This window comes from Ambystoma mexicanum, chromosome 1q, assembly GCF_040938575.1.
Source record: "Ambystoma mexicanum isolate Mex_15411 chromosome 1q, UKY_AmexF1_1, whole genome shotgun sequence".
Classification (NCBI taxonomy): domain Eukaryota; kingdom Metazoa; phylum Chordata; class Amphibia; order Caudata; family Ambystomatidae; genus Ambystoma; species Ambystoma mexicanum.
In genome coordinates, this window is record NC_090922.1 from 572,946,401 (window position 1) to 572,963,583 (window position 17,183).

General features: G+C 47.2%; 1 protein-coding gene across 1 annotated transcript in view; it reads left to right on the forward strand.

Annotated features, from left to right (window-relative positions):
• EDEM3 (ER degradation enhancing alpha-mannosidase like protein 3) overlaps positions 1 to 17,183 on the forward strand; it is a 925,252-nt gene that overhangs the window by 333,769 nt on the left and 574,300 nt on the right. Inside the window, 3 exon segments of the mRNA XM_069641064.1 lie at positions 15,843 to 15,869; positions 15,871 to 15,930; positions 15,932 to 15,979. Of these exon segments, the coding sequence (XP_069497165.1) occupies positions 15,843 to 15,869; positions 15,871 to 15,930; positions 15,932 to 15,979 (135 nt within the window).

A 17,183-nucleotide genomic window follows, 5' to 3' on the forward strand; every position in this document is an offset into this window, starting at 1 on the left:
GCCGCAAACCACACGCAACACAGTAACTAATTTCAATGAAACCAGTGCTACCATACTAAATGAAACTCCTTCAACTGCAAACCTTGTAAAACATTCATTCCCTGGTGCATCTGCCACACAACCCAGTTCGCAAACAGGAAAACAATGTTTTGAATTAAATCATACAAGAAATAGAAAGGTAGAAAAACGCCTTTATCAACAGTTGTCCCGTGTTCCAAAAGACTATAACTCACATACTATCAGAATTAGATTTATTGAGATTTTCAAACTAAAAACTCATCACATGAGAACAAATACAAACTTGATCATAAAAACTTGATCACAACCTCAAACCTACAGCACAACAAACCGCACAAACCTCACCACACTGCAACAACAAAACACACATAAACTCGCACAACAGTACATGACTACCGGCCGCAAACACCCCAGGCACAGCCAACGGACCCACCGGGCTGAGGCCGCCAACAGCAAATCACTCCACTCTAGCACTTTTTCCAGTCACCTCCCATAACTCGCCCTCCCTCCCTATTTCAAAGCCGCCAGAGCACCAGGGGACCACTCCGGTGGTCATAGTGCGCGGTACAAATGTCCTTTAACACTAACACTAACATTAACACCACACCAGTCCTTCTCTAGATTGGCCTATATTTTTAACACCACACAGAATTCAGAAATTGGCCCCAGAATTATTTTAGAGCTTGTTCATACTTCCCTTGAATGGGAACTTCGACATAATCATTCCACTGAGATTTAATTCATATCTTTTAAAAAACCTGCTTTTATTGAAAAAGGCAATGATTTTTTTTTTAAATACCTGTGCAGAGGATACCTCCAACCACCATAATTGGGACTCATTAAAATCTGCTCTTATAAGTGTTTTAATGGACAATTTGTTTCATTTGAGAAAAAACTAAATGATGTCCAATGACTGACTTCACTCTATTAAATTACTTGAAACGTCCTGATTTAATAACACAAATGATAATACAGTAAAATAATTGAGGTCTAAACCTATTAAGTTTAATGAAAGGTGTGGAATTCTTTACTGTGAATCAAAGCTAAATATTATGGAGGCTCCAACAAAGCCGGCAAACTATTGGCATCTTTCCTTTAAAAATAAGAGAGAAATCCATAATAACATCCATTATTGATTCAATTCGTAGAAAAATGACTAATGGTAGACAGGTAAACAAAGTGTTTTTTACTCTGATCTTTATACCTCTGATCCAGGTATTAAAATCCCTGAAAACAATTCTCAACAAAACATAATAAAATGCTTACTGAACCAATTGAACTGTCTTCCTTGGAGAACACCAATGATTTCCAATAAATTAAAAAAGCTAACTTGGATCTTAAAACTGGGAAACCCCCAGGTCCCGATGGTGATCCTACAGACTTTTACAGATCTTTCTCTGAATTAATTTCCCCTAAACTTGTTGAGCTATATGACGACTTTTTCCCTCAAGGTCAGAGTTTTGGTACTTTTGGTGAAGCCATACTAATAGTCTTTCCTAAACTGGACAAAGATGCTTCACTAATTCAAAATTATTGTCCCATATCCCTTATTAATGCTGACTGAAAAATGTTTGCAAACATTTTAGCTAATAGATTAGAACATTTTATTCCCAAGCCTTTTCATGAGGATTAGTCCGGTTTCATAATGGGTTGCTATGCCTCTTCAAATGCCAGATTACTTTTGACATTCTATCTCCTTCTCAAAAATCACCTGATTCCCTTATTCTTCGATGCAGAAAAGGCTTTTGATTGCTTATCTTGGTCATTTTTGTTTGAACCTTTAAAGTGGTATGGACTCCTTAGCACGACTTTTTGTTAATAATACATTCTCACAACCCTTTCGTTTTTTAAGAGGTGCTGAAAAAGGGTGCCCCCTTCCCCCTATGCTATTTTCCCCCTAGAACCGCTTTTACAAAACAGTAGAACAAATTAGAATATTTGGGTTATTATTAGTTAAATAATGTAGTAAAAATCTCATTTTATGTAGATTATATCATACTTTATAGATCTAATCCTTCACACTATTCCTAATCGTATTGCCCCAATAAATGATTTCTCCATAGTTTTGGGTTATAAACGTAACATCGATAAGTCTGAAATTCTGCATGTCTTTCAAATATTCCTTTATATGCTATGACATGGTGCCCTTAATCTATTAAATATCTTGGTATTCATATTTCAAAAGATATTACTACTGCTGTTTCTTTCAATGCTTGAGTAATTCTTGGGAAATTGAATGATTTCATTACTGGTCTCCGTTATTCCATACCTGGCGGAGCTGTCTTGACTCCATTAAAATGACTTGGTCCTTAGTTCTTCTCTCACCTTCCATGCTACCAAACGTTTAATCTCCTCCCTCATATTTTCTCTCCTTTTCTATTGTTCTTCTCTCTTCTTCGGTCTCCCCGCTTCCCATCTTGCCCCCCCCCCCCTCCAATCCCTTTACCAGTCTCCCATCTGTACCCTCTGTCTTCTCTCTCCCCTGGACTCCATCTCCAACTCACTCTTACCTAGGCTGCTGGCTTCCTTTCCACTCCCAAATTAAATTTCACTTCCTCTGTCTTGTCTTTAAATCTCTTCATGACCTTGCCCATCCATACCTCTCCTCTCGTCTCTCATTCTACACCCCCTCTCTCTCCCTTTGTTCTGCTGATCTCTTCTTACTTTCTGTCCCCCCACCCCCTTGTGCCTCTTCTCGTTTCCGCTCCTTTCAGCTCCTTGTCCCTTTACACTGGAACTCCCTACCACTTTCTGTCTGCTCCATCCCCACCTATTCCTCCTTGAAATCACTCCTTCATTCCCCTCCCTGACACCTTATTCCACTTTTACATTTCTCTCTCCCTCTAGTTTCCCCGTCATAGTTCTCTTTATCTTCCCCCATCTTTCCTAAAATCTCCTCTTCCTACCACTCACTCCCTACTTTCTCTCCCTCTTCCTTCCTTCCCCACCCCCTCCTCTCTTCCTTCTCATATGCAAATTGTTCTACATACTGTTTTTCTGATTTGATTCACTGTTCCGTGTTTGATGTATTCTTGTGGTTAAACTGTAAAGCGCTTTGGATTAAAGCGCTATATAAAAAAATAAATACAAAGGTACTTTAGGTACCGGTTATGTTGGTGATCTGCTACTCCTGGTGGATAATGTAAGGGTGTTGAAGGATGCTGACATAAGGGTGGCATTTTGATTGGCAATAAAATTGACCATGAAAAGAAACCCTCACTATCCTCATCTTCTAAGAGGGGTTTCCCTGTCTCAAACTAATACTAAAAGATCCAGACTGTCTGTCGAAATCAAACTCCACCATCCCGTGTCACAACCTACAACTATCCCCTCACACTGCATCTAAAGAATACGTCAAAGTTCTTTCTCCAGGAGAATAAGTGCCTTCTCCTGGTGTTTGGGCGGTATTCACAGATATGTTCTTTGGCAAAAGGATGTGACAGAGAATGACTCTATTCCCCTGACTTGTGGTTCCAAGGAACCTTTGCACCAGTATAATGGCTCCCTTCTGGTATTGGTTCCCATACTCCAATATAGTTCACAACAAAGCCAGGGGAATCGCTATTTATCTGGCGTCCCCTACTCAAAAAGGTTTTCAGTTTCTTCAACTTTCAGGACCAAGAGAATGGCTCCCTTCTCCTGGTATTGGTTTACACACACTAATATAATTCACACCAAAGCTAGAGGGAATTACTTCCTTCGCCTGTTGTCTCTTGATCAAAAAGGTTTTCAGTATCTTCAACTTTCAAGACCAAAAAAATGACTCCCTTCACCTGGTATTAGCAAAGTCCCAAATTCTTCTCGGGGCCTCAATGGACTTTTCTCTGCCATTACGAAAAGGATGCTTTTCTCTGATGCTTGGTACACTTATGTCGGATCCAAGACCCTTCTCTGGTGGTCAGAGGACATGTTGCAGCCAATGCAATGAGGAAGTTCCCTTTTTATGCTCAGTTCACTTGGGTTAGGGTCTCAGACCCTTCTCTGGTGGTCAGTGGGCTTACCCTTGCCACCGCGAAAAGTTCTCCTCGGATGCTTGGTCCACCCTTCCCAATAGTTGATTGTTACTACTGGGCCGTAGGACAGCGTCTCAAGCCTGCCTCTCTTCTAACCCTGTGTCCCCTCTGGGTCCCTTGACCTCCCGTTACCTTCTTTTGGACTTTGATATTCCACCGGGGCTTCCTGGGACTTGTGAGTGTGTCTCTGGCTCTTCGGGCTCCTCTCCTCTGCAGTATTGTGGCGGCTTTGCACTCTACTGGTCTGCTCGTCTCTCTTCCTGTTGCGTGTTTGGGTCTGCTCCAGCTGGACCCACAGAGAACTCCCTCAGCGACTCATCTTCCACTCTTCGACATCCCCGGTCAGCCGACACGATTTGAAATCCCTGCTCTGGATGGTTTGCACACCTGCTGCCCCTCTTCTTATTTATTTATTAATTTATTTTTTAATTTACCTTTTTTTTATTTGACTTGACAAAATACCAGAAAGCAACAGGAGCCGCATGGCACCATCAACAAGAGAAAAACAAGCAATATACATATTGAGCAGTACATCTTGAGTTAACTGAGATATATACCGGGGGCCAGGCAGCAGACCGCGTGATAAGTTTCACGGGGGTTAACATCTAAGGGGAACCATCGGGGGAGGAAGATGCCGAAATTGACGGTGAGTCCATGGCAGACATATTATCTCGGAATTTCCGCCAAATGTCTCTCGTCCTTGAATGTGGGTGTTGCAATGCGCTCCAGGACTCCTCAGTATCATGTGCCCAAGTAATTGACCTAAGCCACTGTGCATAGGTGGGAGCCCTAGGGCAGAGCCAACATAACAATATGCAGCGAACTGCTAACCGCATGCAGAGACATGCCAGTTTCTTAGTCGCGGGGCAGTTGAGGGAGGTCATGGAACAAGCAATGTAGCGGGGTGGGGGCAATAGTGTGTTCTAAGATGTCTGAGTGTGGAACAGACATCCAACCAGAATTGGGTCAGGCGGGGACAGTGCCATAGCATGTGGATGTAAGAGGCTTGATCCGCGCCACACCTGGAGCAACTGGGAGGGACGCTGCAGAACATGTGATGAAGTCTTATTGGGGTATGATGATACCGGTGTAGCACCTTGAATTGGATTAACTTAAATTTAGTATTGTAGGATACATCGTGGGTGCGGCCACACATTCGGGACCATTTCTCATTGCTAAGCTTGACCCCGAGGTCCTCCTCCCACTTGTGTCTCAGCTTAGCGAAGGAGGGGGCTGCCCTGGCCTGCAAAAGGGAGTAAAGTCTAGACACTTTACCCCTGAAGGAGAGAAAGGAGCAGAGCTCTGCCACTATCGGTTCATCGGGAGGCAAGGAGGGGAAATCTGAGTATCTGGATTTAAGATTCTCCCGGAGTGAAGAGTATTGTAACCACACTGAGGGCCGGCGCCTGAGGGAGACGGGGAGATCAGGCCACTCGATGAAGTTCCCCTGTTCGTAGGCATCACGGAGCGTCAAGAAGCCGGCATCCGCCCAATGAGAAACCACTGATTGAGGAATATGTGGGACCTCAGGGAAGAAATTCCATAATGGCAGGTCCCTGTGGAATGGGTGACGTACGCCGACCATTGTCCAGAGTTTGGACAATGCTAATGATGTGCTAGCTACGGGGTTAGTGGACTCTGAGTCAGGGGGGGTCGGCTTGAGGATTAGGGAGCCAATCACTCGGTCACAGTCTGTTAGCTTCTCCAGGCGAACATGTGGGGGAGGATCAACAGTGTTGAACCAATGGGCGGCGAACTGGGATTGGGCTACCACCCAGTATCTGAGGAAGTCTGGGGCGCTAAACCCACCCAGTTCCTTGGGAGCGGTCAGTGTAGACAGTTTGAGGCGGACTGCCCCCGAATGCCAGAGAAAGGAGTTGTTTATACGGCGTAGTGTTTGAAAAAAACGCGTCCCCAAGCCACACCGGCAGATTGGTAAATCGGTAAAGTAATTGGGGTAATACTACCATTTTAAGTATTCCAATTCTGCCTGCTAGTGAAATGGGGAGTCTGGCCCAGCTGGAGGTTTTCGTAGCCAAGTTAGTTAGGTAATTCTGGTAATTGTCCTCGCACAGCTGCACCGTGTGGCGGGAGACCACCACCCCCAGGTAAGTGATGCTAGATGGAGACCAGTTGAACCCACACAAGTCAGCGGGGGGTTGCGTGGAGTCTGTAAGCGGGAAATAAGGCCGACTTGGAGCAGTTTACTTTCAAACCAGATATATCTCCAAAACGGGCAACGTCTGCTAGTATAGGGGCGAGGTTGGTTTCGGGGGAACGGATGTATAACAAGGCATCGTCGGCGTAGAGGGAGACTATATCTGAATGGCCGGCTGTGCGCAATCCCCTGTGTGAGTGTGACTGCCGAACCATGTCAGCGAAGGGTTCCATGGCTATGGCGAAAATGAGAGGGGAGAAGGGGCATCCTTGACGTGTGCCTCTGGATACCTGGAAGGGAGCGGAGCACCTGTCCTCTGTGCGGACCCTGGCTGATGGATCGGTGTAGAGCAGTTTAATCCAGGTGCAGAAGTTGGGGCCGAATTTGCACTTCTCAAGGACTATGACTCTCCATAGGTATTTCCACGATACCGAGTCAAATGCCTTCTGCATGGCCAGAGTGGCTGCAACCGCCTGTGTGGCCGGGCTTATCCTGCTAATCACATTGAAGAGCCTTCTTAAATTCAAGGATGTGGACCTACCCGGGACAATTCCAGCCTGGTCAGGATGGATGATGTGGGACATGTATGGGGCTAAGCGGTTGGCTCAGAGTTTAGCGTATATTTTAACATCGCTGTTAATCAACAATGGTGGTCGGTATGAGCCGCACTGAGTGGGGGGGCTTACCAGGTTTGAGGAGTACCGTAATCGGTGCCTCACAAAGAGATGGGGGGAGTATTCCTTTTTTGCACGATTCTTCCCAAAGGGTCAGCAGGTGTGGGGCCAGGTGGGTCTTGTATTTATGAAAATCCATGGGGGAGCCCATCCGGGCCTGGGGCCTTCCCCGACGCCAGCGACTCAATGGCCTCGACAAGTTCCTCCGTGGTGAGAGATCTCTTGAGGAAGAAGCTGGCGTCGGCCGAAAGGACTGACAGGGGGAGATTCTCTAAATAGGAGTCAATTTCTGGGATCTTGGGTCATCAGCCTCTGCATACAGGGTGGTGTAGAACGAGAGGAACTCAGAATTGATGTCTTGATGTGAGGCGGCCAGTGAGCTGTCGGGCCGCATTATAGCCGGGATATTGGGGGCTCCAAGTTCGCGACGCAACAGCCTAGCCAGCATCCGGCCGGGGCGTTCGCCCTCACCGACTGTGGGGAGTCCAGAAATGTAACCTCGCGTTCGGCAAGGCCTCGGAACTTATCCAGCTCCGCTCCCAGTGCCGCTAGAGTGGTTGGAGAATGATCATGGGCGTATTGGGACTCGAGGGTAGCCTGGGCCGATTCGCTAGCGACAATGTTTGCATGGATTCCCTTCAGGATGCCACATCCTTTGGAGATGGCGATTCCTCTTGTGTGTGCTTTAAAGGATTCCCAGAGTACCGCTTGTGTTGATACTGAGTTTGTGTTGATCTCAAAGAATTACTCAATGGAGGATTCGAGCTCGGTTGCGAAGACCTGATCAAGAAGCGAGTGAGGGCTCATCCTCCATTGTCTAGTCCTATTGACGTCCGGTCCCCAGTTTAAGGAGATGAGAACCAGTGAGTGGTCTGATAGTGTCCTGGGAAGGATAGCCAGGTGAGACAGGTGCCTGACCAGCATGTCCGTTATAAGCCATCTGTCTATTCTGGAATGCAAATCATGTACTGAGGAGTAAAAGGAGTATGTGCGGGAATCGGGGATCATTAGGCGCCAGGCGTCCACTAGTGCCAAGCGGGGGGAGCGTTGTAAGGACAGCGTATGCTGCTTTGGATAGTTGGCGAGGCCTAGAGCCTGATCTATCTAGGGTGACATCCAGTATTGTGTTAAAGTCACCTCCCCACAAAATGGGGATCAGGAGGTAGCCTTCAAGTAGAGACGCCAGGTGTAGGTAGTAATCTGGGTCGTCCACATTGGGGCCCTATATATTTAGGATGGCTACCTCCTAGTGTTGCAGGTTGCCAATGATCAGTACATATCTACCAAGAGCGTCTATGTGGGAGTGGTGACATGTGAACTTCAGGCTCTTGTGTATCAAGGTAAGAGTACCCCGGCTTTGAGTGGAATAGTTGTTATAGTACCTCTGGGGTCCCCATCATTTAGCAAAGCGCTCACATTGCTCCGAGCGGGCATGGGTTTCCTGTAAACATAGGATTTTAGCCCTGTGTCGTTCGGCATGCAGCTGAATCTGCTGCATTTTTTTGTAAATGCCTAGCCCCGTACGTTCCAGCTCATAAAGGTCAGGTCAGTGCTAGCCATAACCCCGGGGGTGTTGATAGTACTTCTGCAAGGGGATTATCAGCAAGAGGAAGTTAAAAACACTGGATATATGTGAACCCCTATCCAAATATGTAAGACGTACTGCTGTGGTGCAAGCGGTGCTTCCGGCGACTGTCAAGACTTTTTTAACCATAACATCACAACCCCCGCCCCCCACCCACATCCCTCACCCAAACAAAACCAGAGCAACCGCGAACTTCTAGGCATCAACGCCTGGGGGTCTGTTAGCAGCCGGGCAATGGCGCACCGGACAGGGGAGAGTGGAAGGAGATTCTGCAATACAGTAGGATTAACCACGGTGTTCGGGGTAGGTGCGAGGTGTGGAGAGACCATGGCAGTGAGGAGGAGGAGGATGAGTGGAACCATAGGGGGCGTAGCCATGGACACTGATACACCATCATAAATGCATATCGTAGACCCGGAATGGCCGGGTCAGGATCTCTGGGTATAATCGTTGGGGTCACAGCAGTAACAGTAGGACAGTTACCAAACTAGGAACCAATCAGGGGGTCAAATGTCTCCCAACAGCAGTAAACCATGCGGCTATTAAGGCCACTTTAGCAAAGGATAAATGAAGCAACATTAACAAAACCAGCAACAAATAAACTCCATTTGGTGAATAGCATCATAGGGGGAACCAGCCGACGGCGATCCCATATGCGGCTCAGACACAACAATAACCATAGTAGAGATAAATCTAGTATTGACGATGAGCAGGTCAACCCGGAATGTGCTCGTCTATAAACTTCAAGGCCTCCTCAGGAATAGTGAAGAAGAATGTTTGTTTGCAGTGTTTGACCCTTAGTTTTGCGGGGAAAAAACATGGAGTATTTAACTCCCAAGTCTCGAAGTCTTTTTTTTACCGCCAGAAAGGTCTTGCGCTCTTGTTGCACAGCGACGGAGAAATACGGGTACATGTGTATCCTCGCCACTCCAAGAGCAAATCCCCCTTGGCTCTGGCTGCTCGCAGGAGTTCGTCCCGGTCGCAGAAATTTTTAGGATTCTGGCTATGATGGGACGGGGTGGTGCCCCCGGTCTGGGCTTCGCGGTCAGAGAGCGGTGAGCCCTTTCCACAGCGAATTGTTTTGAGAGCTTAGGGTTGTCAAGGAGTGTTAGGAGACGTTCCAAATAGTCCTCCATGGGCTCCTTAATATTGTCCTCTGGTACGCCGACAATGTGGAGGTTATTCCGCCTAGAGCGGGATTCGAGGTCATCGTTTTTCCTCTCAACAGCCGAGATCCGGCTGGTAAGTAGTCACAGCGGCGCGAAGAGAACCCAGATCATCCTCCGCGGCGCCAACCCTTGTCTCAACCTCAGCAACCCTGCTGTCCGTTCTTTCGATATGGGCCTTTATAGAGGAGATGGTACCGTTCATATTGTCCAGTTTAGTATGAAGCGTGGTGAAGCCTTCTCGCATGTACTCGAGCATTTTCTGCGAGTCATCTGGGGTAGCCGATGTCGAGACGGTTGGTGATTCCTCTAGGGGCTCAGTTGGCAGCCTGGAGGGCGTTTTAGCAAACATGTTTAAAGAGCTTTGCTTCTTACCGGTCCTAGCACCCTTGGTCATGGTGACGAGACGTGCGTGGCACCCAGGACCCAGGGATAAACTTACGATCAGGGATATCAAACACTGCGTCACTGAATGCCCTGGGATGGGTTAGCACGAGGATGCCGATGAAGTTCGTTGGTTGAGGTGATCACTCAAAGCCCTATAGGACCGGGGGCGCGAGACGCAGCTGCCAGGGAGCTGCGGTGTGATGGTGCCAAAGGGTTGTTGGCTCACTGAGGTAGTGCAGAAGGAGATGGCTCGGATCAGCGGCCGTGGGGCTCCATGAGAGTTGGCCCAGTGAAATGCAAGGTATGGACAACTCGGTCACTATGGAGGAACTGTGAGCAGGGTAACGCACGTGTCCAAGGGAGATTCAGTCACTGGACAGGAGGGTATGGAGCGCCAAAACCGTGCTGTGCAAACGGAGGACCGCGTGGCTAACCAGCCAGATTAAATTGGCACAGCGAGGCAGCAAGGAACCACAGGATCCACTTCGGTGGTTTGGAGTGATAAATTCAGGAAGCTATGAAATATTGTATATTAGCCCAGCGGTTGTTCTGCATGGCTGTATGAGGAGGGAGAGTCAATGTCCGTGGCGCTGCGGTGGAGGCGCGTAGTGGGGTGCTTGCAGGCGGGCCTCACAGTGCAGGAGCGCGGATCATAGGACGCGCATTTAGGCTTCCCCAACAGTTGTGCAGGGGGGAGGGGGAACGCCAGCAGGAGAGAACAATGGTACGGCCCAGGCTCGACCCGGGCAGGCGCCTCTGAGGGCTGCGGGCGGGGGCAGCCCCGCCGCAGCTCCTAGCGCCGGGGATCCAGCGCCAGCCGCCTCCGCCCAGGTTAGGTAGAGGCTCTGCGATCAAGTGGGAGTGGAGGGAGGCGGGCCGCAAGGCACTCCAGGAGTACACGGGCTGGTGACAAGGATCTTCGGCGTCGGTCCCACCTGGCCCCCCCCCCATCCTCCTACCTTGAAGTCGTCAAGGAGCAGTGATCCTGAGGGGGCGGCCGGGGGAGGAGGCAGACGAAGTGCAGGCAAAAGGAACAGCCGCGGTGGATAAGTAGGCGGCGCCAGAGCTCCAAAGCCTCCGGATCACGCCGATGTCTTGAAGAGGGTGGTGGCCGCACACGGAAGGGCCATTGTCACAAGGCCACCCTCAGTGATGGAAGAAGCAAGGGAGGGAGCCTCGCCGGCCACCGCGGCACAGCACGCCTTAGGGGGCTTGGTGCCCCTCACCCACAGCGGCCTGCAGTGCCGCGCTCTCAGGTGGGTGGAGAGAGCCGTGGGCGGGGGGAGGAGGGAGCAGCAGCCCAAGCACGATCAGGAGACGTAGCTGCGCGTCCAGGGCGTGTTTAATCAACAGGGATGTGTCGAGGGGGTTCCAGAAAGGGGCACCATCATTTTCCAACTGAATAAACGGAGTTAAGGGTGTGGAAGCGAGGTTTATTCGCTCTCCCCGTCCGGAGCTCTCCACCTAAGTGGCCATCTTGTTTCGGTGCAACAGCGCCCCCCCTCGCAGTCCTTCTCTTCTTATAAAATGTTGCCCGGGCAGACTGTCAAAGCCCTTTGTGTTCTCGATCGGTTGATCTTCATGCCTCCTCAGGGCCACCTCGTAGGAGTACTAGCACAACCAGTCATCTTCATGTCTTCTTCGTTTTGGTACTTTCTATTGTGGCTGTTTCTCCTACTCTACAGAAATGCATGGATCTACTCTCAAGGAAGTTGTTTGCCATGGAGGGGGACAGGTAGAGTTTAGGGAAGGGTTGGTGCGTGACGTTGACCAACGGGCCATACTCTAGGTGGTAGTACTTATCCTCAGATGGGGAATCCCTCCCCATGAGGTCCTCCCGCATTAAACCACCCTAGGGGTAGGATTATTGGGTAGCGGCCGCACCTCTCTAGCCTCCTGGGGAAAAAGGCTCCCCATTGGTGACAAGTGACGATACCTGGTGAATCGTTACAATAACTCGGTTAAGCCAATGTTTGTAGAAAAGGAAAACTCCCTAAACTGCTGGACTGGATAATCAGGAAGAAGGTTGAAGACTGCGGTTCAAGGTTCCTCAATGTTCAGGAAGATCATCGGGCATTTACCCTGAGGCACTAGAGCGATTGGTTGATTCATGCAGAGTTTTTTTTACTCCTCTAGTAGGTTGTGGTTGGAGAAGCGGATTAGCGCCCTCCCCCCCCACCCTCCTGATGCACTGATTTTAAAAAAAAAAAAAAAATTTATGGACAGGTTTCCTACTGCACAACTCTTTGACTGTGTGATGTATTGCTTGGTTAGCATGTGAAAGCACTCTCAAGTCTCTGGATGATAACCTCTGTTTGCATGAGGAGGCATCCATACGGGGGAACCCACTCTTGATTGAATGGGCTAGAACAGGGTCACATTCCTATCTCTGTCAAAGATTCTTCAGCTTTGTGATATGTGGAAAAGACAAAGGATGGTAGGCTTTGAATACCTCAGGGTTTAAATCTAAACTGACAAGCCGGTTGCTGGGTCGATATATATTAAACTTTTGGATCCCCCTGAAGGACAGAATTGGGTGGATGACTGGTGTCTTTGCTGGAATGTAGCAAATCAATTAAGTTATATGGGCCTCCCACCCTCCACCTCAACGTGTTTGTCCCTGATCTTCGAAAATTCTCAGATGTCGGTTGAGGAGAGGAGGAAACTTGATGGCCGGCATGAAGACCTGGACATGGGACGAACAGACTCCCAGTTGGTAATATGTGTCTTTGCTAAGAAATCTGAGCTTATCCTGCATCCGAGATATACACAGCAGGCTTTTTTAGATGTTAGTAGACAACTGTTAGGATGTCTCCACTTGTTTTTTTGTTGTATAGTGACCTGTCTTGACGCGGCAATAGTATCTGGTTCCCTTTGTCATATGTGCTGGACCTGCACGAAAGTTGCACATTTTCTGGATAAACGTGATGAATAGCATTCACTTTCTTCTGAACAGCAAATTGCCTTTGAACCCAGGATTGCTCCCTATGGCAAGTTCATAAGCGTCTTGCTAGACTGGCCAATTCTGGAATGCTGCAGTGTATTAGGGCTGTGCTGTTAGCCAACATTGAAGTGTTGCGTCTCTGAAAGTTTGTGTTGGAGCAGACCGTCGAAGTGGATTGATTAAATCATTGCCCCGCCAGTCAAGGCTCAAAGTTTCAATTCAAATCGTAATGATGACTGAATATGTACAGTCGATTGGCTGTCAAGACTGGGACTTTTGACAAGGGCGGACTGTAGTTGGGGCCAGCAAGCTTGGTTCTACTAATGTTCTTGCGAACTGCCCCCCTATCCCTCTTGGACCCCTTATTTTGTTTCCCTGTTGCTTGGTTTGCCATACCTTGAACAGTTGAACGATTGTGCTACACTTGTTTGTTGCCTTTCTTGAATAAAATATTTGGAACTACCAAGATTGCTGGACAAAATCACAATGATGATCTACTGCTACCTCAACCTCTGGAATGAAATGTTTGCAATTATGCAAACTTGGCCGTGTGATTGGCCCATTGAATGACACATTTCCTATTGTGGCTCATGGGCTGGACCACCGTGGGGGCGGGGACTCTTTGGGCAGGCTTACTTAAGCCACACTCAAATGGGAATTGTCTGCAAGCATAGTTAATTCAATCTTCCACCGATGCAGTGTGCTTTTTCCACTTCAGTTTTTTTTTGTAGTCGAATACAACAGGATCTGTCCTCCATGCAGTGTGGGAAAGGGAGAGGGTGAAGATCCCCAGCGGATACATTTTTGCTTCGTTAGGATTGACAGATCTTATTCCACTTCCCCTAAGTCCAAATGTTCTATGCAAGCTGATGTGCAGTCTTTTTCCTTGTGTTTCTAGTGGCCCTAGTCTGTCCCAGCAGGTGCTGATGTTCAGATATCTTGGAACTCTTTCAGAATCCCTGATGCTACTCTTAGCTTCTAAAGGATCTTCTATCACAGGGAAGGCCGATTCTTCATCCATCTCCTCAGTTGAGCTCATCCCGCCTCGTCCTGCCGGCTTGCCATTTGGAAAAAGTGGCCTTGCCACAGGACATTCTAGGAGTGATGAAAGAGCCCAGAAAAACTCCTGTGAGAAATCATTATGCTAGCAAATTGTCTAGGTTTTGCCACTGGTGCCTCAGTAGGGACATCAACCTTTTACATGCAGACAACAGTGAGGTTCCAACTTTCATTTTGAAATCTAGACAAGGCTGGCATAGAGCTGGGATTCCTGTGTGCATATTTACTGGCTCAAGAGCCTACTACACTACGGAAGAGGATAATTTTTGAGCCGTCAACCCTTTCTTTTTAAGTCGGTGAACCAACCGCATCTGACGTGGGATTTAAATGTTGCGCTTACCATGCAAGTTAGTCTTTTCGAACCCATGGCTGCTACATATTTAATTTGTGATCTGAAAAATAGCTTTTTGGTGCAGATAACTTATACATGCAGAACGAGTGAAATGCAAGCTCTGTGATGCGCTATTCTTCATTTTGCAAGTGGATAACGTGCCTCATAAATGCTCACTCTCATTTTGCCCAATGGTGGTCACTGGATTTCCCTAAATCAAGAAATTCATCTGTTTCTTTGCTGAATCTGAAAGCTGACACAGGAAGATCACTCCAAAATATAGATGTTTACTCACATTAAAAATGTTATGAGAAGGATTAGAAATGTCAGGTCCTAACTTGCTTGTGAGCTACTTAATTGGAAAAGTTCCTTCACGGAAAGATTTGGAATGCCCACTTAGCTAGAGAAAAGTGGTGTCACTGGTCTTCCAGAGGCCTGTCCCTCTGCAGAACATCTGGAAAAGAAACTCCACGGGCTAATCGGCCTGCATTGTGCAAAAAACTCATCAATGAACACGTGAACTGATTTGAGGCTGGTTCCCAAACTTGAGAATAGCTATGGTTTCACACATGATTCAGCTGGTCGCCATTTTAAAGTGGCTTTGTGTTCAAATCTCCTGGCACTATCAATGTCCCCCCTCCTTGTTTTACCAATAGAGAGGGACCTTGCTGCGCAGCGAGGGGGTATGTTTCTTCATCCCTCCTCTCAATCACCAAATGTCAGACATGTGCCGTGCATTAAAGTATCCCAACAAATGTCTAGCAGACTCAATTGATCTCAGATGTTGCACGGACAATCCACCCTCATATATCGATCATTCATATTGATGGCTCCCGGTTAGTTTAAGTATAAAGTTGGGCAAAGGGAGCAAAACCTTAACAATGTCAACGTATAGCATTCACAGAGGTGAAGCTAGCAGGGACCTTCAAGTGTTGTAGTTTTGGAAATACAAGGGAGAGGAGAGAGAGTTAGCAAATATTGATATGTATTAAATAATGCAAAAGGTAGTCACCACATCTCTTTCATTAGTGATGGCATTGGTTCGTTGAGGGGTTAAAAGGTCACTCATCTACTTGTCCAGAAATTATATGACAAGCTCATGGAGGATTTCTTGGTGGCAAGAAAAAAGAGGATTGATGGCTGTTGAAGCATATTGACAGTCCTGTTGTGAAATCACCATGGTTTAGACTGCTGCATAGTAGAACATCTTAGCCATATTCCACTTTCGGGAGCATTAGCCCAGGGTGATCATTCATTTTCAACACCAAGCCCTGATTTCTGTATGCACCCTGTATCTCATTGCTTGTATTCCATTGCACAATGAGCTATCTTGTTCCTGCTGGTTTTTCAATGCATCTCCATGTTATTAGGAACAAGTTAGCTTGAACAGGAATCATGTTATGCTTTCTAGCGTGATATGTAGGTTAAAACTGCTTTTGAGGAGCACTAACATTTTGTGTTTAATGAAAGGTGAGAGTACATTGGTAACCAATTTCATTTTGTTCAGGTTAATTTGAAATTTGGAATAAGACGACCCAGAAGCCAGAACCGGAACTGAGACCGACACATGCACAGCCTGTGCAGGCACACTGATTTTTTGGAGTTGCCGCTCTCAGCAGATTCACTGGCATATCAATATTTGAGGTTTGTTACCAGTACTTTAAAAAAATCCATGTTCTGTGTCTATTAAACATCCTGCATACATGAAGCTATTCTCTTGAAGGACTCATTCCCAGAACAGAATTGCCCACATCTAGTTTAAAGGCATTGTAGATGTGGCAGAAAAAGGTTACCATTGTTTTGTTTTTTAAATTTATAATTATCTTCTGGCTGAGGGAAAACATCAGTTTACAGATGACATATTGGAAACGGGTGGGTTGTGAGGTTCTGTTTTATTGCAGTGATTGGATCCCAAAATATGTTTTGAGCAGTAGTGTTTAAGTAAGAAATGGGAACACTGCTGGACACGTCAAATTTGTATTTTCATGTCCTTTTGAACTTCTCTCCAAACTTTGTGACTTATTTTATTTGGTATTTTATGAAGCTGTCACTAGTATACAGGACAGCTTGAGAGCTTGTAGATGGAAAGGAGGGGCTAAGGCGGGAAGTGAGGGAGATGAGATCAATCTACAATCCTGATGTATAGAACATCATGTATTTACGCCTTTACAAATTCTGCGCAGGGCTGCACATGCCAAAACTTGCTTACAGATAATGTGTGCATGTCAATAGAGTTGAGCATAAGGCTTCTCTCTCTTGCACATGTTTATTTGCATTTCAGGTGGTCTGGTCATAGTCTCTTTTCAGGGTATTGGATGTGCATCACAAAGACAGATTTAGAATGACTGCCTTTAAAGCCTGTCCCCGACAAAGTGAGCTGGTGTCTGCCAGAACTAGGAAGTCGCAGCAGGGTGAAACTTTAATCACAGGAGTATGAGGGGGGTGTGAAGGGGATCGGGTTGTTCGCAAGGGGTGTGGGGGGGGGGAAGAGTGGAATCCGATGATGCAGTGGAGAAGGTCAGGAGAGGTGGACCGGGCGGGGAAGCGGGCTTATGAAGGGTTCAGGGATGAAACCCCCACATGCAACACTATCATGCTGGGGTGGGTGAGACAGGGTTCAAATGGTGAAACGCCCCAATGGCTACACAATCCTGCCCAGGGGAGGCTGCTCCAGGGTGGCCTAAACAGTATGCCTTTTTTGGAGCATCACCAACTGGCAGGCTTTTTTTTTTTTTTTTATTGGTTATTTGTAATGGGCACTCTACAGCAACAAATTGTGCTTCGAGGGCACATCAAGACAAGGGGGGGGTTGGGATAGGGAAGAGGAAAAAAGGTAACAAAATAAAAA